Consider the following 24,644-nt stretch of genomic DNA (forward strand, 5'->3'; position numbering starts at 1 on the left):
AACAACCTAATTCCCATGACATACCAATGTGGTTTTAATAACAATTTCAATAATACTATAGTACTCAAAGGTAACAATCAAATGCAAAACTCCCACTAATAAGCTTCCACTTCTGCTGCTTTAAATCATACTGACTGTATGGACAATGATTATATTTATCAGCCCTCCTCCTTCTCACTTAGAATACGAATACTTGCCTCCATTTACAACTCTTTGGTCTGTTCCAGAATTAGGGCTGTAATCTGTTGAATGAGATCCAGCCCGTGAAGGTGGTGGGCCTGAACTAGATTGTCCAATTCTTGGTGAATGCTGTCGTGTACTTCCCCAGGACATTCCATCCCTGTTTCTTTGCCCTGGTGGAATATACTTATTTTCTCTAGTGGGAAGTAGTCGGGTGGTGCAGGGGAGGAAGAAAGGGCAGAGGAAAGAATACATTTAATCCTAGGATTAAATTAACAAATACAACAACAGCATACACTGATAATCAAGTTATCATTCAAGTGCCCATCTACAGATTCCCATTGCTCCTTCAGGGATAAAATACCTCTGGCCACCATTAAAAGGCGGTGTGAACCGAAATAATGGAATGTCACGAGAAATGTGTTCATGTTAAATGGCATTGCTAATTTGTTCATTATAAACAGAATGAATTTGTACTGAAAAAAATGAAGTTTACAATAGGCAATATTTTTCACACATTGCTCCTCTTATATTAAAATAGGGTGGGCAGCCCCAATTTTATTTAGCCCAGTGCGCGGCTGGCCACCCCCCCTCCCCCCTCTGTGCGAGCTCCACCTCAATGCACAGTTCCCATCCCCTTCAGTGCGTGTCTTCCCCCCCCCTCTGCATTGGAGACTTCCCCGCTCTGTGCATTGGAGATGCTCTGCCCTCTTATGGATACCCACCCATCCTCCACATGAGACTCTCCCCTCCATGCAAGACCATCTCTCCCCCACCCTGTACAACTCTCCCGTGACATTCTCCCCTCTCTTACGGTGATGTTATCCCACTGTCTGTGAGAGCTTTCTCCACTGCTTGAGACCCAGCTCTTCTGTGAGAGACCAGTTTGTGAGAATCCATCTCTCTCACTCTGCAACACTACCTCTTTCTGTAATGCTCTTTCACCATCTCTCTGTGTGACTCCCACTTGCTCTCCCTAGGTTGGACTCCCTCTCTTTGTGTGTGTCTCCCCCTACCTGTGCATTAATCCCTCTCTCTATCATTTCCTATCTTGGAGTGACTAATTCTCTCTGTGACATGCCCCTCTCTTTGTACGTGGCTCACTTTCTCTGTGACATTTCCCCTCTCCACTGTGACATTCTCCTCTCACTGCTGTCTGTTTTGGGGTTATTATTTTGTTTTCATTGCGACTATTTCTCCTTTTTGACTTGCGCTGTTTTTAATTGGGCCTTTTTAATGATGAACTCATGATTTTTGGTGCATTTCCAGATTTGAAGATGCCTGCCCTGACCTGAAATGCATCACCGTATCCATCCTATTTATTTATTATTTTCATTTATGGTAGCATCAGTGCAGCCCCCCCCCCCACCCCCACTACTTCAACCACTGACACACCATCTGGCCCAAGCATGGTAAAAGGTTGCCCACTCCTGCATTAGAACAAGGCTCCATTTGGGAAATGAAAATTGGATTTTTTAAAAATCCTTAGGACTCTGACCATTTTAAACTTTTCAACTCCAGCCATTTTAAACATTTCATAATATATACTCTGGACTGGGTCCATAAGTAAACTACAGAACAAACACAAGTACAAACCAGTTGGTGGTTGGGTATAAAACCAGTCCCAGGAAACAGGGACAGAGTACATACACTTGGCAGTCCCTGAAAACCTGGACACGGCGTATATGCACCTGTTGATAATCCCTGAAAGGAGTCCAAAGGATTTAATTTGTGTACGTTCTGAGTTAATAAGTAATATAAGTAATAACCTGAAGTACAGAATCTGAATAAGACCATGTACTCTTAATAGCACTGTTAATGCCAGCTTATCCAAAGCCAAACACATTCCATCTTGTTATTTCTCTGTATCGTTGATAATTCCCTTTTTCAACAATCATAAAAGCTCACAGCAACAAAAATATTAATGTCACATTGGCAAAAATAACAATCCACTACTAATCCTATACCCCAACTCATTCTTATGACCTTTTATTATCCTTTCATTTTAAAAAAAAACTTTCAACTACTGCATTCAAATAAAATCTGCCAGAAACTTCTCTTCTCAATTAATTTAGTAATTATGTGTCCATTACTTGACTTTCCTAATTGTAGAAAAGTGTCTTTCCATGCATGTTGTGTCAAAAGCCTAAACATCTTGAATGAGATGTATATCCAACACATTGTCTCCCACCTCAAGTACAGCATTTTTATGGCATTCCGAAAGAATGACACAGGAGTGATTTCTAGCACTGGCCTCTATTTTCCCTTGATCAACATAAAAAACAAAACAATTGGATTTAAAACACACAAACTCTGTGATCTGGCATTCCTTCCAATTTTTTCAAACTTTTACAACTGCATGGATATTCCAGCCATGAAATTAATAATACCTAGAGTTGACACCATGATTCTCACGCTCATTGGGAGATCGTTGTACAGCTGTATATTTCTCCTCTTCTGTCCTTTCATCATTTTCTAATGCAGCCCTTGCTTTATATTGAGCACTTGATTCAATTTCTTCAGCAAGTTGAGCTGCCCTAGCTTCCCTTCGTAAAAATTCTTCAGAGTTATCTCTCTCCAAAGGTACCCTGTAAGAAGAGTCAGGAGAAATGTTATTTGAAATCAAGGCATACAAAAATCACAAATCAAATTAACGCAAATAAAGATGAAGTACATTCTTCAGATAACAGTTGAGGAAAACGATTCAGAAAAAAATTCTGAAAACAAAGGAAACAAACAAGAACACAAGAAAATAGGAACAGGATCAGGCAACCTGCCTCCATCCCTCCTCCAACAAGCCTTTTGACACAACATACATAGAAAGACACATTCCTACAGTTAGAAAAGAAGTTCTGGACAAAAACAAAATTAATTGAGAGAAGTTTCTGACAATTTACTTGATTGTTGGCTTGCCGTACCAAAAAGGTATTTTGAATGCAGTTGAAAGTTAGATAAATATTTTAATGAAAGGATAATAAAGGGTTACAAGGATGAAGTAAAAATATAATGCTGGAGAAACTCAACAGTCAAACATTGTTCTTTATATAGCAAAGATACATAACTGACATTTGATTAGTTGTGGGTTGTTAGTTTTGATCATAATTGATTTACCACAAGCCCCAACTCTTGCCTCTGTGCCAGTTCCCCATTGTCATCAAAATGTATCTACCTCCATGTCTCACGAGCTAGCTTCCATAACTCACTAGGATAGAGAATTTCAGAAATTCACTACCATCTGCAAGAAGAAATTTCTAATGTAACTCAGTTTTAAATGACTGGCTCCTTTATCTTGAAATCACATTCTCTACTTGGAGACAACCCCACTTGTGAAAATATCTCAACATCTACATGATTTTTAAACTCCAATGTGTATAGACCCAACCTGTTTTACTTCTCTTCATTAATCTCTCCATTAATCTCATGAATGCTACTACAGTTGTTCTTGGGTAAACAGTGTGCAGCACTCCAGGTATAGTCTCACCAACGCTATGTACAATTGTAATAAAATGCTCGTGTCCCTCAATTCCATCTCCTTGGCAATAAAGATTAATACTGTGATGTTTGTCCTTTTGCTGTATCTGTGTGCCAACTTTTTGTAATTCAACCACAAGAACACGTGGATCCCTCCTAACTTCATATATTTAGATGTACAGTCTCTTTTAATTTTATTCTATTCTGCTTCTTAAATCAGCCAACTGAATTAATTTCAGTTTGTTTTTTTTAAATTGGCAAGCAAAACCAGGGTAGAAGAATGTACTTCACAAACTAAAACAAAAGCATTTATGCTAACGTAAAACTAAAGCAAGCAATTAATCACGATGAGAAAGTCAGAATAAAACTACAGTCTTGTGGAACAGTACAGGGGCTGAACCTTTTATCCAGGATTCCAAACACTGACAACCTCCAAGAACTGGCAATTTTATTGGTAGATGGCACCTGCTCATCAAAGATGGAATTTGGCCCCAAACATGACCCTCACTCAACTCCCATGTATCAAGTCACATTCCGCATCAATAATTTGTGGTACCATCACCTAAGCAGCCCCTTCACGGACCACGCCGTTGCTAATTAGTGCGATTATCACTTCATAAGAGCACTGTCAGGCGCTATTGCGAATTAGCACGATTGTTACTTTATGAGCCCCTCCCTGTTGAGTGTCATCGACACCCGCCCTCCCAGTTGATACTACGAGTCAAAAGCCAGTTTGAGCCACTTTAATTTTGAAGTTTTATTTTAAAATAAAAAACATGCTAGTGATATTATGGTCTCTATTTAATAAATTCCTTTTTGAAACATTGCATTTGCTTAAAGGGACCGCCGTTTTAAAATAACAATGGCAACCTCAGATAAAAGGTTAGGCACCTGTACTAGGTAAAATTAACATCATATTTTGAATAAATAAAGTACTAAGCAAGTCAAGAAAAAATGTACCATTTTGGCTCAGCATTTAAAGGAATATCACCAGCATCAATAAACAACAGATTAACTGTCAATTTTCTCTACAGTTTGGTCAACATCAAAGCTTCAATTTAATAACAAAATAACTTAACATGGAAAAGTAAAAGGGCATTAGAGGTTACTGAAAACTGTACTTACGTATACGAAGACAAACTGCTATCATAAGTTGATCTTACTCCATAAGTTTCCTCATTAAATCTAAACATGTCATTGGGATCCCAACCATTAGACTGAGGACAGAAACAAAAGGATTTGCATAAAAATACTTCCATATCAATTTTTCTGTGCAAAGATGCTTGATGTTTTTTCAAACTTCTATTAACCAAATGCTAAATGATAACCAGATAATCTGTCCTTTCACAATACCTACTGATGAACGACCTTCTCATTATAAGACAAAAAGGTTTCTACCACAGTATTTTATTCCCTTTCAAATGAATAATTAAAATAGAAAATAGAACCATAGTACAAATACAGCACAGAAACAGGCCACTTCAGCTCCTTTAGTCTGTGCCAAACCACTTTTTCTTGCCTAGTCCCACTGATCTGCACTCAGTCCTTAGTTCTCCATACTTCTCCCATCCATATACCTGTCCAAATTTCCCTTAAATAGTAAAATCGAACCAGCAGGAAGCTTGTTCCACAATCCTACCATTCTGAGTGAAGAGTTTCCCCCCTCATGGACTCCCTGAACTTTTCCCTTTTCAACCATGCCCTCGTTTGAATCTCACCCACCCTCAATGGAAAAAGCTCACCTCCATTTACTCTGTCTATCCACCCCCCCCCCCCATAATTTTAAATAACTCTTATCAATTCTTCTATGCTCCAGGGAATAAAATCCTAACCTGTATTTTTAAAGATTTTTTTATTGTAGCAAAATAGCCATTTTTTAAAACCGATACACACAAGAGAGAAAAAAAGCACAAGTGAACAAACAAATGCTCTCTCCCACCCCCACTGCCCCCAGATGGGGTAGAAATTTCTCACATATTCACAATTGAAAACTAAAATTAATTCAAGGTATGAAGTCCTAATGCATATTAATAAGGTATATATTCCAACAGTAAACAGATAGTAAGAGTATGGTAGGAAAGGTATCTGTACTAATTCAATAGCTGAGGTGTAATGATGATAGTGAGGCCAAAAAAGAGCCCCAGATTTGTTCATATGTTGTTGGTTTCCTCCTCACACTATGCAAGATCTTTTCAGCTGTCCTATAGGATCTAACTTGTTTAACCATTGCCTCTGTAAAGGAGGAAATCCAGATTTCTAATTTTATAGTATACACTTTTTCCAAGCTGTGAATGCAAGTGATCAAGTAATTTTTATTGTGGTTCACATTAAGACCTTCTAGATCTCCCAAAATCCAGACCCTAGGGTAAAATGAAATTTCGGTCTTTATACTATGAGGTTATTCTAACAATGTATTTCCAGAAGTCTTCCAGATAAGAGCAATTCCAAAGCATAAAGTAAATCTCCATCACAAATTTTACATCTCTGACAATTAGGAAAGGGGTTATAGTATATCTTGTGCAGTCTATGTGGAGTGCACATAAACCTTTGTCTAGGTTGAGTTGAGATCAATGCAATTTGAGACATTTGAAGGATAGTTACCACCAATCAGCATAATTATAATTGCATTTAAGATCGGATTCCCATTTATTTTTAATATCACTCTTAATAGAGATTGGCAAGCTACTGTTTAAAATTATATAAATAGATGATGTCAGATCCTTTGTAGTATTACAGGGCTTCACTTAAGCAAATGCTTTTCAAATGGAGATTCTGATGGAATTTGAGGATAGTCTGTATAACTTTTACATTCAATAAATTATGATTTGGTAGATTAAATTTACCAGACAATTGTTGAAAATTGGCAAAATTATCTTGGCTATATAAATCGTCAACTGTTTTTATACCACGATTAACCCAATTTTTAAAAATTCCATCTGCAATCAGGTGAGGAATATTGGGGGGGGGTTTCCGAAATAATGAGATATTTATAGCAATAACTGCTTGAGGTTCTTGCTATACTGCAAAAGAATTTAGAATTATAGGGTTCCAAAGACTAAGGGGTCAATAAGAAGTGCATTTTTGACAGTGATTTTCAGGTTTTGGAAATAATGTTATTGTTGCCAAATTCCAGAGAACTAGGCTGCTTTATTAGTCAGCGCTTTCTTAAACATATTTGTTAAAGGGTTTAAAAGCTTATCTGAAAGGGCTTTAAAGTTTTCAAATGGAAATCCATTTGGCTTTATTGTCCTGCTAAGAACCACTTCTTCAGATATATCAGCGTTAAGACAATCCTTGTCCTTAGGATCCAACTTAGGCAGATTTAATGAGTTCAAGAAATGTGTTGTTGGGGTGTTTTCTATATCATGATCTGTCTTCTATAGTATTTCATAAAACTTCATAAATTCTTGATTTATGTCCTGAAAATTAATGAGGGATCTGCCATCATCCCTAACAATAGATTGGATAAATCTATTGGTCTCTTCCTTTTTTATTTGCCAAGCTAATAACTTACTAGTTATGTCTCAGCTTTACTTGTACATAAATTATTATATTGGATCTGTTTTAAAGCCTTCTTCACTTTTAGTAAAAGCATGTTCACGTTCAAGATTTCTAATCTCTTCCTCTACAGATACAAGAGTTTTCCTTTTTCTCTCATCTTGTGCATGCTATGTCCTCTCATATGCTTTTAAAGCCTCCAATATGTTAGTGTGGGAAGAAGAATTTGAATCTGTTTCCATAAATAAATCAATGTGACTGTTCATAAATCTGAGAATTTCAAGATCATTGAGCCTATATGTTTTAAGTCTCCAACTATAAGATGATGATTGTGTAATATCCATCCTCCAAGTCATCTTTATTGGATTATGGTCAGAAAATATAGCCAGTCCGGTGCATTCAGTAACTCTGGATACCATATTTTGGGATATTAAAAACATGTCAATTCTAGAATAGAAGTCATGGACATTTGAAAAGAAGGAAAAGTCCTTTACCTATGGATTAAGTTGACGCCAAATATCACATAACCCCAATCCCTCATACCCTGATACAGGACCGACGCTGTTCTTGAACGATTACAAGATCTTCGTGTGGATCAATCCATTGCTGGGTCTAGGACCAAATTGAAGTCACCACCAACCAGACAGTTGACTAAACTGTCGTAAGTTTTAATACCAAATCATTTTTAAAAAGCGGGATTGTCGTGGTTGGGGCCATATACATTAATCAGTGTGACTCTGTTCGTATTCTGTTCACAATTAACTAAAAGTCTGCCGTTCTTGTATTTTTTTGTTGATATTAGTTTAAACCTCACATTTTTATTAACGAATATGGCTACTTCCCTTGCTTTTGTGGTAAATGAAAAATAGTAAACATTTCCAACCTAATCCCTTTTTAAATTTATATGTACTGTGTCAGAGAGGTGAGTCCCTTGAATAAACGCTATATCGGTGGAATATCTCTTTAAATATGTAAGAATTTATTTCCTTTCAATTGGAGAATGAATCCCCCCTTATATTTAAGATTATTTTAAGTTGACTAATCTTACCTTAAAGATGCCTAAGAGCATAAAGATAGAGAAGTAGAAGAGTGAAAGTAATTTTTAAAAAAAAAAGAACCATACCATATTCTCATACAAGACCCATCCATTAACGAACCCTAAACTAAACATCCCCGGGGGATAGGCTACTCTCTGTAAATATACACAAGTTCTCTACAGTTACAAAAAATATATAATGAGCATTAAATCACATTAATTAAGAATTCTGGGTTCTACAGCCTCTAAACGAGTACAATCAAAACTGAGGAGCATGTAAATAAAACGTGGTAAAGTAACATCACTAATCAAAAATATCTTAAAGCACTAGTTGGAGGCAAAGTGTCGAGTCAAAAATTAAGGAGATGTATTTTCCATAACAGCCAAGTGGAAAAGAATCCATGTTGTGGAACTTACTCGTGTCCTCATATCAGAATCACACCGTCCATCCAATGATCACTGAAGTAAATGTCACTCAATGTATAGACTGAATAAGCATCACAATAATCTGTCCATTGTGCACAGAGCAAGAAGACCATCAGATTTCAAAAACTCCACCACTGCAGCTGGAGTAACAAACTATTTGGTGTCTCTCTTATTCATAACCCAGTTTAGCTGGATAATGCAGGGAATTGTCTATGTTCCTCTCCTGTAAGGCTCTTCCTGACCTCCTTGAAGGTGTCCTTAAGGCATTGCAATCTCAGGATACAGTGGGGAAATATGTTAACCCTATTTTTTTTTTTAAGCGAATCTCTCTTTTTTGCCTGGTCAAATGCATAACCTTCTCCTCGTTCTTAAGAGTTGAGTAGCTTCGCAATTATAGGTCTTGATCTCCATGAGTCATCACCACCAGTGGGGAAACAGTGTGTTCTCTCGCAGGTGATGGGAGCAAGAAACTTTTCAATGCCAAAGGTTTCTGATGGGATTCATTCCAGAAATACAGTTGCATCGCGACCTTCAGTTTTCTCAGGGAAGTTAAGTATCCGAATATTGTTTTGCCTGTTCCTGTTTTGCAAGTCGTCACTTTGTCTATCAACAACTGTATCTTTCTCCAATTCCTCGACGTGTGTGGTGACTTTATGTTGTCTTCATTAGCCAATACATGGTTCTCCATTTCCTTAACTTGGTCAGCTAGTGCTGATAATGCAGATTCTATTTTAATTAATGAGGACTGTCAATTCATGTTGATATTTCTTCCTTGCTTTCACAAATGGCTATCATAAGTGTCTTGAGGAAAGTTTTCCCCCCTTTTCCTGAGTCCATCGTCATCTTTGCAAAATACGAGGGTCTGGTTGTTTCTTCAGTTAGCAATAAAATGCCTTTCTTACTTCTAAGATTATATCATGGTATGCATTAGTAGCAGACGAGATTTGTTTTGAAAATTTTAGGAATGTGATTTTAACAATAACATAGCAAAATAAACTATTAAGGCACACTCAGGAAGCACACGATTAAGTCTTTCCCTATAACTGGCTCACGTGACCCCCAAGTCCTAACCTGTTTCACCTTTCCCTATAATTCAGTCCCTGGTCCAGAAAAATATCCTAGTAAATCTTCTCTCCACTCACTCTATCTTATTGATATTCTTATATTCTTCCTGTAGTTAGGCAACCAAAACTGCACACAATACTCCAAAATTAGCCTCACCAATATCTTATACAACTTCAACATAACATCCCAACTCCTCTACTCAATAATGTGATTTATGAAGGCCAATATGCCAAAAGCTTTCTTTAGACCTTATCCATGTGTGATTCCACTTTCAGGGAATTATGTATCTGAATGCCCAGATCCCTCTGTTCTACCAGACTCCTCAGTGCCCTACCATTTACCATGCATAACCTTCCAAAATGCAACACCTCACATTTGTCTGCGTTAAATTCTATCTGCCATTTTTCAGCCCGCTTTATCAACTGGTCCGGAAAACCACCACCGTTGTCCACAAAACCTTCAATCTTAGTGTAATCTGCAAACATACTAATCCAATTTACAACATTATCCAGAACATTGATATAGATAACAAACAACAATGGTCCCAGTACTAGTAGGGACACCATTAGTCACAGGCCTCCAAGCTGAAAAGCAATCATCCACCACTACTCTCTGGCTTCTGTCCAGCAATTGTCCAATCCAGTTCACTACTAGCATTAATCCTCTTGAATAACCTCCCATGTGGGACCCATGTGGGACCCATCAACCTTCCTGGTAACCTCCTTGAAAAACTAAGATTGGTTAAACACGATTATCCATAATCAATGCCTGGCTATCCAAATAATTGCATGTCCGATCTCTTAGAACACCTTTCAATATTTTATCTATTACTGACGTCAGGCTCACCGGCCTATAATTTTCAGGGTTACTTTTGGAGCTTTTTTTAAAACAACAGAACAACGTGAGCTACCCTCCAATCTTCCACCACCACACCATGGCTAAGAATATTTTTAATATTTCTGTCAGAGTCCCTGCAATTTCTACACTAGCTCCCTCAAGGTCCAAGGGAATATCTTGCCAGTCCCTGGGGATTTATCAATCCTTATTTGCTTTAAGACAGCAAGCGCTTCATCTTTAATCTGTATACATTCCATAACCTCACTGCTTGTTTTCCTTACGTCCCACAACTTTATGCCTGTTTCCTTAATGAATACTGATGAAAATTAACCATCCCTTTTGGCTCCATACAAAGCCGACTACTATGATCTTCAAGGGGACCAATTTTGTCCCTTACTACCCTTTTGCTCTTAATATACCTGTTGAAACCTTTAGAATTTTCCTTCACATTGTCTGCCAAAGCAACCTCATGTCTTCTTTTAGCCTTTCTGATTTATTTCTTCAGTTTTTTTTGCATTTTTTAAATACTCCTCAAGTACTTCATTTTTTATATGCTGCCTATACTTGTTATACTGCAACCATTTCATCGGATGCAAGGATCGACTGAGATAGACAACAGACTCGCCAAGGCAAATAGTGCCTTTGGAAGACTACAAGAAAGAGTCTGGAAAAACAACCAACTGAAAAACCTCACAAAGATTAGCGTATACAGAGCCGTTGTCATACCCACACTCCTGTTCGGCTCTGAATCATGGGTCCTCTACCGGCATCACCTATTGCTCCTAGAACGCTTCCACCAGCGTTGTCTCTGCTCCATCCTCAACATTCATTGGAGCGACTTCATCCCTAACGTCGAAGTACTCGAGATGGCAGAGGCCGACAGCATCGAATCCACGCTGCTGAAGATCCAACTGCGCTGGGTAGGTCACGTCTCCAGAATGGAGGACCATCACCTTCCCAAGATCATGTTATATGGCAAGCTCTCCACTGGCCACCGTGACAGAGGTGCATCAAAGAAGAGGTACAAGGACTGCCTAAAGAAATCTCTTGGTGCCTGCCACATTGACCACCGCCAGTGGGCTGATATCGCCTCCAACCGTGCATCTTGGCGCCTCACAGTTCGGCGGGCAGCAACCTCCTTTGAAGAAGATCGAAGAGCCCACCTCACTGACAAAAGACAAAGGAGGAAAAACCCAACACCCAACCCCAACCAACCAATTTTCCCCTGCAACCGCTGCAACCGTGTCTGCCTGTCCCGCATCAGACTTGTCAGCCACAAACGAGCCTGCAGCTGACGTGGACATTTACCCCTCCATAAATCTTCGTCTGCGAAGCCAAGCCAAAAAGAAAGATACTTGTTATGAATCTCTTCTTCCAAATCAGATTCCCAATATTCTTCCCTATACCTTGTAACCTTGCCTTTCATCCTGACAGACATATAGACTCTGTACTCTCAAAATCTTACCTTTGAAGGTCCTCCAGTTTCCTCGCACATCCTTGCCGGAAAACAATTTATCCCAATCCATGTAATCTAGATCCTTTCTCATTTCCTGAAATTTAGCCTTTCTCCAATTTAGGATCTCAACCCGAGGCCCAGACCTATCCTCCATAATTAACATGAACCTAATGGCATTATGGTCCCAAAATGTCCTCCTACACATACCCCTATCCCGTCTCGTTCCCTAATGGGAGATCCAGTACTGCACTCTAATTGGTACCTCTATATATTGATTCAGAAAACTTTCCAGAACACAGTTGATAAACTCCAAGCCGTCCAGCCCTTTTACAGTATATAGCACGGAAGGCAATTAAGTGCAAGTAACGCACATCTACTAAAGTCTGATATACTTTTTTTTTTACAGTGGGCCTATTTGACCTTCATCAGTTTTCATAGCAATTTTACGGTAGTCTCATTTTACCAATTATTTCCAATAACCCATTCTATCACTTGCCCATCCATTCCCCCGATTTTATTGTTAGCAACACACATTTGGGTCAATTTACAGTGAATTACCCCATCAGCACTTTGTTGGGACTTGGCAGGGAAGCGTAGCATACAGCAATGCACACATTGTTGGAGGGAGAATGTGCACAGACAATACTTAATGTCGGCCTCATACTCAGATCACTAGTAATGTGCAGCAGTAGTTCTTTTTGTTACAGATGCAGCAGTCATTTGCAATTAAATGTGGAAATTCATCAGCTTTTAGCAAACCTCTAGAAGAGTGCAATTATTTCCAGCTTTCCCCGGAAAAAAAAGTTACTAAACAAGGGCCTGATTAGATATATCCCATGTGTTTAGAGGTAACATGAGGGGGAACTTCTTTACTCAGAGAGTGGTAGCCGTGTGGAATAATCTTCCGGGAGAAATAGTGGCGGCGGAGTCAATTGTATTATTTAAGAAAAGGTTGGACAGGTATATGGATGAGAAGAAGATGGAGGGTTATGGGCATTGTGCAGGGAGATGGGACTAGAGAGGGGTGTTTGGTTCGGTGCGGACTAGGAGGGCCTAATGGCCTGTTTCCGTGCTGTAATTGTTATGTTATATGCTATGTTAATTAAAAGAGGGAAGAAAAGAGAATACCTTGATGATAATAAGCAACAGACAAGATCCCAGAAGATTGGAGAATAAACCAAAGTTGTTTCTTTGTTCAAGAGAGGAAATGGGGATAATCAAGGAAATAATAGAACAATGAACTTCACATCAGTGGTAGAGAATCTATTGGAAAGGAAACTTGGGTACACAATTTACACACATTTGGAAAGGCAAAGCCTGATTAGAGACAGTCAGCATGGCTTAGTGTGGGTCAGGCCATACCTTACAAACTTAATTATTTTTTTAAGGTAAAGAAGGTGGTAGGGTAAGCTGACCTGAAGATAAAGGCGCAGGGGATCCACAAGGAATTTATAGTTTGGATTTAGAACTGGCTTGCCCATTGAAGACAGAGGTGATGGAAGGTGATATTCAAGCTGGAAGACCATGCCTAGCAGGTATGAGTACTGGAAATCCTGTTGCTTGCAATATATACACAAATGACTTGCATGAAACTGAAGGTTGGTGGATTAGCAAATTTGTGATGGCACAAAGATTGGTGGAGCTGTGGATGGTGTGAAAGGCTACCAAAGAATATAGCTGCTTATAACTTTGGGAGGTCAAATGTAAAGGGAAAGTGTACAGTTACTGGCATTAATGGACAGTGAGAACTTGGGGGTCCATGTCCAATTCCCTGAAAGTGGCCATGTTGATATCATGGTAAAGATGTATGGCCTTCATTGGTTGAGGCATTGAGAATAAGGAAGTCACATTGCAGCCATGTAAATCTTGCAGCATTATGTGCAATTCTGGTCCCCAAAATGTGGAGGCTTTGGAATGGGTACTGAAGAGATTTACCAGGAGACTACAAGGATTAGAGGGTATGAAGCTGAAGGAGAGGATCACTAGCACATTGGAGGCTGAGGAGCGATCTGATAGAAGCAGTAACTTTTAAAAGGCAGGTCCGAGGCCAGTGTCATTGTGAAGAGGTATAGTGAAACTCCGTTATGATGCGATCATTGGGGTCCATAAAAATCTCATTGCGGAAAAAGCAGGGTTGTGCTAAATTGGGGTTTCATTGTACTTGCATTTTTCCCAATGTCCCCACTCCCAATAACTCATCACATTATATCCGAATTTTCGTTTAATGGGGGCACGTAAAATTTGGTTTCACTGTACATAGAATTTATTTTCATGGAAATTATTCCCTTAAAATACAAATCAGGTATTAATAAATAATTATTACCAGGACATTCTGATCATATTTCAACCTTTCTGATTCAAAGCAAAGAAATATTATTTTATTCTATCAAAATTTATGATTGTACATTGATAGAAATGAAATCTGTGCCTTGAAATAAAATACAAATCAAGTCTAACAGAAGTAGATGCCTCCAAGTTATTTAATATTTGACTAATTTAGGTACAGTACAACTCCGATTATCCAAAAGCAGAATCTCCAAAATCCTCAGTTTTCCAAAATCCTCATTCATCTCAAATTTTTTCAGAGCCGAACTGACCAGGGACCTCGGGCCCCCAGTGGCAGGGGACCTCAAGCTCTCAGGCAGGAGTGAGACCCTCAGGCTCCCAGCATGAGCGGGGCCTCAGAGGGGAAGTGTCAGTGATTGGCGGTGGCCAGCATTTTTTTTTGTGAGAAGTGAACTTTATTTTAATGCTTAAAAAGCGTTACATTGTTGTTTGTTATTGAAGAAACACTGTTACAAGAGATTTGCTGTCACTACTGGGCTGTTTTAAAAAAAAGATCAGTTCTCTGAAAAAAACCGTTTATCCGAAATGGGCCTGGTCCCGACCATTTTGGATAATCGGAGTTGTACTGTAATTTGCTCCAAGATGATATTTTATTTAAGCTACTGATGTTTTAGATTACAGATGCAAGTGTAAAATGTAAGGATACAGTGAAAAATACCTCCATCACAAACTTAATTGAAATAAACAAAATACAAATGTAAACAATCTTACAGCATTATGTGCAATTCACCTTCATAAAATAATCAAAGCTATTACTGTTTGGTTTCAGCTTTAAAGAATCAAATCACTTGATTCCTTTCTCAATTTATAGTAAACCTAATTATTTTACTGGATATTAGGCTGGTTTTGCATTCAAATAATATTTGACCTAGAATAATTAATAAATCCATATTTTCCAAATCTTTCCTATCTAGACATAGCGAACTAGTTATTTTCATCTTTGGGACACAAACCCATAACTTACTCCAAAATATCCTTTTCATATGCTTTATTCTCTTTCATGGCATATTTCCCAAAAAAACGTAAATATTTGACCTCTTTCAGCTCTGTCAGAAAAAGTAGTATAATATTACTGATTCCATAGATTTTTTACCAAGTGCCTATGAAGTAAAACAGAACAGCACTTTGATCCATGATGTCTGTGCTAAACATGATACCAATATAAATGGCACATCAGCCTGTTCCTGTCTAAATGTCTTTTGAACTTCATCATAATGGCTGGCTGGATATATAGGCAAAGTTGCATGCTCAATGTCTCTATGAAAACTTACACAGTGAAGAATTACTGATACACAAATACACTGGGTGCTGTAATTGTACAATTTTACTTGCTTTTTAAAAGTGTAGCATGTAATGTGTCCAAAGGCATAATTTATATTTTGACTATTTGTTTATTCATCTGAAGGGTTAAAGATGTAAAATGTTTACCACATCTGATTCCAGAGCTTCTAAATCTTCACTGGTACTATCACCACCATCCCATGGTTCTAGATCTTTATCTTTGTGTTCTCCATTTAGTCTGGAGCCAATGGCAGCATCAGTAAACGCATCTGAAACACAAATTTACTTGATTAAATTTTTAAAAAGCCAACATGATACTCTACTATCCCAAATAGTTTGAAGTATCACCTGCAAATAGTTATGGAACTAAAATCACTTTTTCCCCACAAAGTCAAGCTGCGTCTGTATAATGGCTGGAGACCACAGAAATACCAATAAAAGTGAGTGAATAAATTTAGCCATTAAATTTAATTTAAATAAGTGTACAAAATTAATAAATGACAAGAAATAGTTTTATGCATTAAGGCAATTGTAGCAAAAAATGAAATGATCAACTACAAATATGCAGAATATATATACAGTCTTGGTTATTAATACATCACAGACAATTCACTCTGTTTTAATAGCAATAAACATGGACAAGAGCACTTTTATATCCTAAGTAATAAAATCATTCATTAATGTCTACATTTGTAATTCTCAGCAATGAAAACAAGGCTATTTGCAAAGTAGATCAACAGATTTCAGAGATAAACAATGGATATTAATGTACATTTTAAAACAGAAAGGTACCATTTTAGACCTGTATGAGATACTAATCTGAGCTGCACCAAGTACAAAATTCTGAAGGAAGCCCATGTCAGGTAAAAATGGACAATCATTACAGTGGAGGCCTCCCAGATATCATTTGGACGAAAAGTGAAACCAGTTGACAACCTTGGAATCAAACAGCACAAACAGACCATTCTGTCAAACTCAAAGCCAACCAGCGGGCATTGTTCTGCATTAATCCCATTGCCCAGAACTTGGTCATTAGCCCTCTATGTCCAAGCAAGTCAAGTGCTTCACAGACTGTCAGCAACCCAATTCACACCACTCTCTCAGGCCACATACTCCAGGTACCAACCACTCTGTCTGAAGATATGCCCCCTTTCGCATCCCTCCCAATTTTCTTAAGCCTTCCCCTAAAATTATGTCCTCAATTTTTTGATAATGGAGTAGTTTCCTGCAGTCTACCCTATCTATACTCCAGATTTTATATCCCTCAATCATGTCCCATCTTAACCTCCTCCACTCCAGGGAGAACAGACCTAACCTGTCCCATGAAACAAAGTCTGCTGATGCTGTGATTGCAGTAAGAATAATACTGGAGAAACTCAACAGGTCACACAGCGTACTTTAACTTCTGCTGTCTCTTAAAATCAAACTGCTCCATTCCAGGCAATAGCCTGGTAAATGCCCTCTGCACCTACTTCTGCTTGGTGATCTGAACTCCATGGAGTACCCCAGCTGAGGTCCAACCAAGGTTTTTATAAATTTGGAATAAAACCTTCAGTATTCAGTGCCCCAACTAATGAAGGGCATAACTCAATCCCCTAATATGCTCCCTCTACACAATGACTGTACAGCTAAATACCATTGTAATCCCATCTTCAAATTTTCCAACTACATCATAACGATCAAATAAACATAAGATGGAATACAGAAAAAAGAATGAAAATATAGTGGTATGATAGCACGGTAATAACCTCTCTCTCAATGCAAGCCGACAAAGGAGATTATCATCGATTTCAGACGAGGGAACAGAGTCCACAACCCATCCACTATTAAGACTCTATAGTATCCAGCCCACAGCATCTACAGCCCTATATCAAGATGGTGGTACAGGATCATTAAAATCAGGACTGTCGGGATGGGGAATAGCTTCTTCCCACAGGCTGAGAGACTGAACAGTATCCTATAACTGTGAAAATCATCCCAAATATTTATATATATTTATTTTGATTATTTGTGATCATTATGTACTGTGTATTGCGTTTTTGTGTGATGATCATGGTCCGGAGAGATGTTCTTTCTTCAGGTTGTGATTGTACAATCAAATGATAATAAACTTGAACTTGAAGATTAAGGAAGTTTATAGGTGCACCATTAAAATAATGTAGTTGATGAGAAATTTTGCAGTTGCTGGGATCAAGTGCAATACACAAACATGCTGGAGAAACTCAGCAGGTCACACAGTAGCCATATATTCAGACTACCTAGGATTCTCTAGGCTTTTGTGCAGAGATTTGCAAAGAAATTTCACCAAATTTAGGTAAAGAAATTCTCTCACCACTATCCTGAATGGAAAGTTCCTTATTTTAGGTCTGTGATGCCAAGTTCCTGAAATTCTAGTCTTCCGCGTAAAGGATTTGCCTTGAAATGATGCTAATAAAAATGAATGGGTTGAAAAATCAGCTAACGTTGCTGTTGACTTGATACCTTCAGTTCTGAAGTTTATACCACTTGTTGTGTCCATTTTTATTTTTCTGTACAATACTAGCTTTCCTAAATTACCATTAATCCTAGAATACAAGAGTGCTATCCTGTTTCCTGCCAGCATTCTGTAATTCAATTTAGATGAGCTGCAAGAACCCATGGCAGCATTGATAAAAGTAATAAAGCATTTGGCCTATATTTTCCAAACTGCTGAGAGAAACCATAAATGGAAAAATGTAGGCTCCAGACAGTGCACGTAGTAAACACATCGAGATGTTGGAGGAACTCAACTGGTATTTACAACATCTATAGGAGACAAAAGATACATTGTTGACTTTTTGGGGCTGGGCCCTTCTTCAAGCCCATGAAGAAGAGTCCATGCGTGAAACGTCAGCAATGTATCCTTCTCTCCTATAGATGCTGAAAAGACCAGTCGAGTTCCTCCAGCATTTCAATGTGTTCACTGGAAAAATGTAGGCACTACCCTAACAGTTTACTATAGGGCAAATGCTGAGTAAATACATATTATAATTCATTCAAATGTTGATCACTTGCAAAATTTATCCAAGAACGAGATCAAGCCAAATTTCAGAATTTTTTTCCTATAGTTTGGTCAATGTATATACTGTATACTTTGATCAAAAATAAATTGTGAATTTGCAAGCACTGCATTATGCTTTCTTTTTACAGTGCTACACAAGGGTATCCTATTGATGAGACTGGGGCCAGAAAGAGAGGAAGTCAGAGATGAAGGAGAAAAGACAGCTTGGATTGAGGCTCATTCAAATTGATTCTGGGCATGGGAACTAAACTGGTGTGCCATTGTAAAGAAACAACCAAAACCATGAATGATCTGGGATGCTGCCATGAACTAGTACCACATGGACTTGCTCAGAATTTGGAAGAGGTTCCATTTTCATTTAACTGAAAATCAGACAAATCCAGTTTTCAGAAAGCCACAGGCTTGGATCTCCTGTGCAAGTACAAAGCAAAAAAAATCCACCCTTGAAAGTGCAATTGGTCAAGTAAACCATTAACACTCATTATCAGGGAGCATGCACCCAAAAATAACCTTTGTTCCAACAGAAGAATAAATGCCTTAGGGATATGGGGGGAGAAAATTGGCAAGAAACTATGAATGGAAAAGGTAATATAAAGCCTGCCAGAGCATGAAAAAAAATGAAACAACAAAATCTAAACAATACAAAGAAATGGTTGACAAAAAAAGAGAGAACCAGAAACTGCAAATGCTGGAATCTTGAGCAAACAATAAGAAGCTGGAAAAACTTAGGAGGTCAGGAAGCATCCATGAGTAGAACTGTTCAGTCATTATTTTGGGTTAGGACCCTTAATCAAGACTAAAGCAGGGAGTGATAGGATATTGAACAGAAGGTAGAAGAGGTGGAGAGACAACAGAAAGGGGAAAAGGCAAGAGAAAAATGCAAGGGCAGGAGTAGGTAAAGAGATGTAAACAGTGGAACCAGATAGAGGTGAGGATTACCTAAAATTAGAAAAAACTATGTTTAAAGCTGTCTAGGATGAAGGTGCATTTATACCACTGGGAGTTCTACCTGAGGCACAGAGTGCAGGTGTTTGGCGAAACTGTACCCAATTTGTGTTTGGTCTCATTGATGTCGAGGAGGCCACACTATGTAGATTAGATTGGAGGAGGTGCCAGTACAGCTCTGCCTTACCTAAAAGGTCTATTTGTGGTTTCAGTTGGAGGTGCAGAATGGGAAGAAAGACACAGGGACAAGTTTTGCATTTTCTACAATTACAGTGGGAAGTGCATAAGAGGGTGGAAAGATGGGTGGGGAGAGGAAGGTGAAGCTGGTGGTGGAATCCCCCTGAAGTTGGTCAGTGCCAGATGTGGAGGCTGGCGAAGTGGAAACTGAGGACCAAGGGATTTGTTCTGGCTCAGGCAAAATGAAGATTTAATGGAATTGACTGTGAACATTTCAATGAAACATCTGAAATTATCCAATAGTTTAACTGCTTCTATTCATTAACCAGATAACCTTGATTGTAGCTTATCTCCATGGTCACTCCAGTTTTACCAATCAAATACATTCCCCCCATTCCTGCAGCTTAACCTTTTCTCTTTCCTAGTTCTTATAAAGGATTTCCCTCCTGAAACATTAATTCCCACAATATGGCTGACATGCTGAGTATTTCTAGCATTTTATTTTCATTTTATATTTCCAGCTTCTTCAGTTTTTTTTTTAATTTTCAAAAATTCAAACCATCTCCAATTTAAAATCCACATTCCTATACAAAGATGCTCATTCAATGAGCAACCCTGGATGGTAATCCAGGAGATTCCCCAATTCTAAAGCAGACAGAAATCCCAATGGGTTAGGCTGATCCCCTTAATTTTAATATTAAAATGAACACCCATTTTAATTCATATTTCTTTTTTACTAATTAAGTATTGATTGCAAATGAATTTAATTTAGATATACTACACATTTAGATCCTTCCAGTCCACGAACCCACACTGCCCAATTAACCTACTAACCCTGCAAGTCTTTAAAACACGGGAGGACAGCAGAGTACTGTGAGGACACTTGCGTGACTATGGGGAGAATGTACAAATTCTTTACAAATTGCCTCAAATTTGAACCAAGGTTGCTTGCGCTGTAATAATGTTGCACTAATTGCTGTGCTGACAGTACAAGGGTGCTTCAAGAGTCTTAGCTGAACTTCGTTAACTATTTTACAGTAATGTTTTTCAAGTTTCAGATACTATGGTTTCTTCCAGCAAAGTAATATAACTACGACATATTGGGGATTCTCGGGGTGAAAACCCATTATTCATGCAATTTGGAGCAAGAAAAATCACAACAAGATGCCAGGAAGATCAGTGCCAAAATATTAATGCTTTGGTAGTCCACCAAGAGTGACTGCTTTCTTGTTCATCCAGAAACTAGATTTCATCCTGACCTTCAATTTTGTCATTCAAGATTTTTAATATGACCGTAAGACCTAGCAGAATTAGGCCATTTGGCCTATTGAGACTGCAGTGCCATTTGAATCATGGTTGATATATTTTTCCTTTCAGCCCCATTCTATTGCCTTTTCCCTACAGCCTTTGACATGTTTACTATTCAAGAATCTTTCAGTCTTTGCTTCAAATATATGCAATGGCTTGGCCTCCACACCAAACTGTTGTGGCAATGAATTCCACAGATTCAATGAAGAAATGTCTCATCTCGGTTCTGAAGGTACATCCTTTGATTCTGAGGCTGTTCCCATTGGTCAACTCTCCCTTTACTGGAAACATCTCCATGTACTCTCTATCTGGTTCTTTCAATATTCGGAGCGTTTTAATGAGATTCCCCTCCTTTATCCTTCTATACTCCAGCAAGTACCGTTCCAGTCATCAAACAATCCTCATAAGGGGATCAAAACTGCTCACAATACCCCAAATAAGGCCTTATAAAGCCTCAATATTACATCCTTGCTTTTATATTCTAGTCCTCTTGAAATGTATGGTAACATTGCATTTGCCTTCCTTGCTACTGACTCAACCTACAAGTTAATCTTCAGGGAATTTTGAACTAGGACTCCCAAGTTTCTCGACCTCCAATTTCAGAATTCTCTCCCCATTCAGAAAATAGTCTATTTCTTTATTCCTTCAATTAAAGTACATGACCATACACTTCCCTACTCTGTATTCTTTATGTCACTTGTTAATTCTCTGTGTTCACTTAGATTATTCTCGAATTCACCATTGTCAAAATGCAAATAAAGCTTCTTTTGCGTCTTTCCAATTTCAATGCTTACAATTGTACCAGATGTAGCAACTTTTTTTTTTAATCCAACATAATTTGGCAAAAATTATGCCACACCAACATATTCATCCTACTCCCATCTTACTGGTAGAGTCAATGTTGATGCAAGATTTATTTTAAATTAAGCTGATGCATTGATAAAGTCTCAAGTTAATTGATTTAACCAGCTCAAAGACATAAGAATTAAAAAGAACTTTTTTTTTAAATGCATGTTTTTTTTATACTATCACCTTTAATTTTACAGCTGACAATCACAAGATTTATACAATTATAACATTATGAGTTCCTTCTTGGCTTTCATAAAAGTAACTGACAATGCATATTGGTATTCATAGAAGACTGTTCTATTTTTAGAATATGTTCACCAAGTTAAAGATGGCTTTACAGAAATTTCTCAAGTAAAAAAAAGTCACAAATAAATCAGTGTGGAAATGAAATGAGTGTTTCTTGGAGCAATTAATTTTTTTTGGTCGCTTGAAGTCACTGCTTGAACATGCGACACTTTCTAATATTTACTGCTACTTTAAAGCAGTTTATAAACACTAGTTAAGTTCAGAATAATTTTGAAAACAAAAGGGAGAGCGTTAACATATGCGCACACAAAAAAATAAAAAGTAAACAGAATTACCTGTGTCAGATGGAACTACAGAGATCAGAAAGAGAAGGTGGAAAAAAGAAACAATATCAGTAAACCAAATATGTATTAAGGATCAATCAGCTGTCAGGTTTAATGAACAGCAACATTTCCTTCATAAAAATATTATGCAAAGCATACTCAAAGTGGGAGATGATCATGCATGGGAACATTTCTGCTTTACAGTTAATACAGTAGCAAGTAAATGGAGCATCTACTTTTTTATAGTATTTCTCAGCGCAGAAAAGGAGGATAAAAGAAGTTTTGAATTGGGCAAGGAACAAAAAATGTGGATAGGTGAAGACATGCACACATGAATTTGATTGACCCAAGATCCCCAAGAATAGCGTGATCCTCTACCACATGTGTAAGAAGATGCATTTGTTTTACCATTAACTTGATCCAAAATTAAAGAGTGATCATAAGTACCCTGTACTTATCTGTATAGTCATTCAAGGAAATGCTAACTTCTCATCAATGTTTGTACACATTACATTTTTTTATATAAAAAAGAGTTGAACAAGTAAAAGAAAAAACCATCACTTTGAAAACCAAAACTTGGTCTAATCAGTTTAATTATGCACTTGCAGATTTTCTCTCAAATCTGTTGGTAAATAACTAATGGTTCTGAACAGAACCACCAGTAAGTTATCTGGTTAAATGTCAGTTAAGTCCAAGAATTCTGCAGATGAGCAAAGAAATGTGGATGCCTTAAACCTACAGAGCAGCAGACTTGTCAGGATAACACAGCTGAGATTTCCTAGTGTTCGCAATTTTTTTTTTAAAAGTCCTTTTTTAAAAAATAAACAAAACCAATTTTTAAAAACGTTTATACACTTTTAAGACTAAGTAAGCATCTCTAAAGTGTTTTACTGTCATGTTCATTTGTGCTAACAAATTCAAAAAATTTTTTTAAATAAGCCTAGCTCATTTCTGGAATACATTTCTCTAAAATATATTTTAATAGAAATATACCAGGGCACTGCTGCAGTAGATCAAATGATCTTTCTTCAATAAAAGCTATTTAGTACATTGTTCAGCTAAATTTTGTTGCCACAGACAATGTTTGTTTACAGATTAGGTCTGTATGCAAGTCCAGGACAATATCCAGGGTTGAGCTATTATCTAACAAATAGTAGTATTCATGCCACACAAGTGTAAGAAAATAACCACTTATCATGGAGAAAGTTTAAATAGCTGTCAATGGTACTTCCTCTGTCAAATCCCAGCATTGGGCTGAAAGAATAGTCTACATTTACCTAATTAGTCATTATCATGTAGCCTGATACCATATAGAACATATCTTTTTAAATGGCACCATGTCTTCTTAAACATACTATCACTGGAGATCTGTGGTTAAGGTCTGCACTTCACAAGTCATATCAGATCCCTCCCCATCAAAGAAATTCAACATGAATAAATGTGGAAAAAAATTCTGCAAAATATTAAATAAATCAGCAAAATATTTCAAGTCAATCTGATTGGGTTTAAAAAAAATGACAGATTTTTAAAAAAGATCTTTAACCTGCATTTTTTCAATAAACAAACTCAAATGCACACTGCAAACCTCAATAGCAAATCAGACTTGTGATAATTACATACTACATTTAGGTAAAGAATCAGGTTTTAGCAGAAATATCACTTCTGCAAGTTTGTCATTTTCTATCTGCTGATGGTGAATAGAAAGAGTCATCCCAAACCATAATTCAACAAAGCTGCAATACCCAATAGTTTTTAAAAGTGAAAAAAGGGGAGCACAGAAGTAAATTGCTGTTAATAAAAACCCCGCAATTATGTTTAACAGCTGTAATCTTCTCTGCAAAAACTGAGAAGAAATAAATCTGAGATGGCCAGTTTATTTACTGTTACTCCATAATTACACACATGGGCTTCTTCCAATCAAGAATAAATCAGGAAATCTAAATTATGAATTTTTATTTTTTTTTTACAGGATGAAATTTATTTGCAAATAATTTTATTAAAATGAGTAGAGATCAATATGCATTCAACCAATTAAAAAATGGCAGTCAAATCTCTAAAAACCAAATATTTAGAATGCTACCTCTATTGCACTGCATTCTGCTCAAAGGATTACAATGCAATAGATACAAAAGTAATGCAAAATTATCTATTATTGAAAAT

At 37.5% G+C, this 24,644-nt stretch overlaps 1 protein-coding gene across 5 annotated transcripts in view; it reads right to left on the minus strand.

Annotated features, from left to right (window-relative positions):
- The window catches only part of atxn2 (ataxin 2), a 151,368-nt gene that overhangs the window by 67,052 nt on the left and 59,672 nt on the right, over nucleotides 1–24,644 (minus strand). For all 5 annotated transcript variants that reach the window (XM_069933386.1, XM_069933383.1, XM_069933381.1 and 2 more), the window contains exons 6-9: nucleotides 15,744–15,865; nucleotides 4,777–4,868; nucleotides 2,571–2,768; nucleotides 198–376 (exon numbers count right to left, since the gene is read on the minus strand). In XM_069933386.1, coding sequence (XP_069789487.1) covers nucleotides 198–376; nucleotides 2,571–2,768; nucleotides 4,777–4,868; nucleotides 15,744–15,865 — 591 coding nt within the window. The remainder of the gene's footprint in view (nucleotides 1–197; nucleotides 377–2,570; nucleotides 2,769–4,776; nucleotides 4,869–15,743; nucleotides 15,866–24,644) is intronic.

Source organism: Narcine bancroftii, chromosome 4 (assembly GCF_036971445.1).
Source record: "Narcine bancroftii isolate sNarBan1 chromosome 4, sNarBan1.hap1, whole genome shotgun sequence".
In the NCBI taxonomy this organism is placed as follows: domain Eukaryota; kingdom Metazoa; phylum Chordata; class Chondrichthyes; order Torpediniformes; family Narcinidae; genus Narcine; species Narcine bancroftii.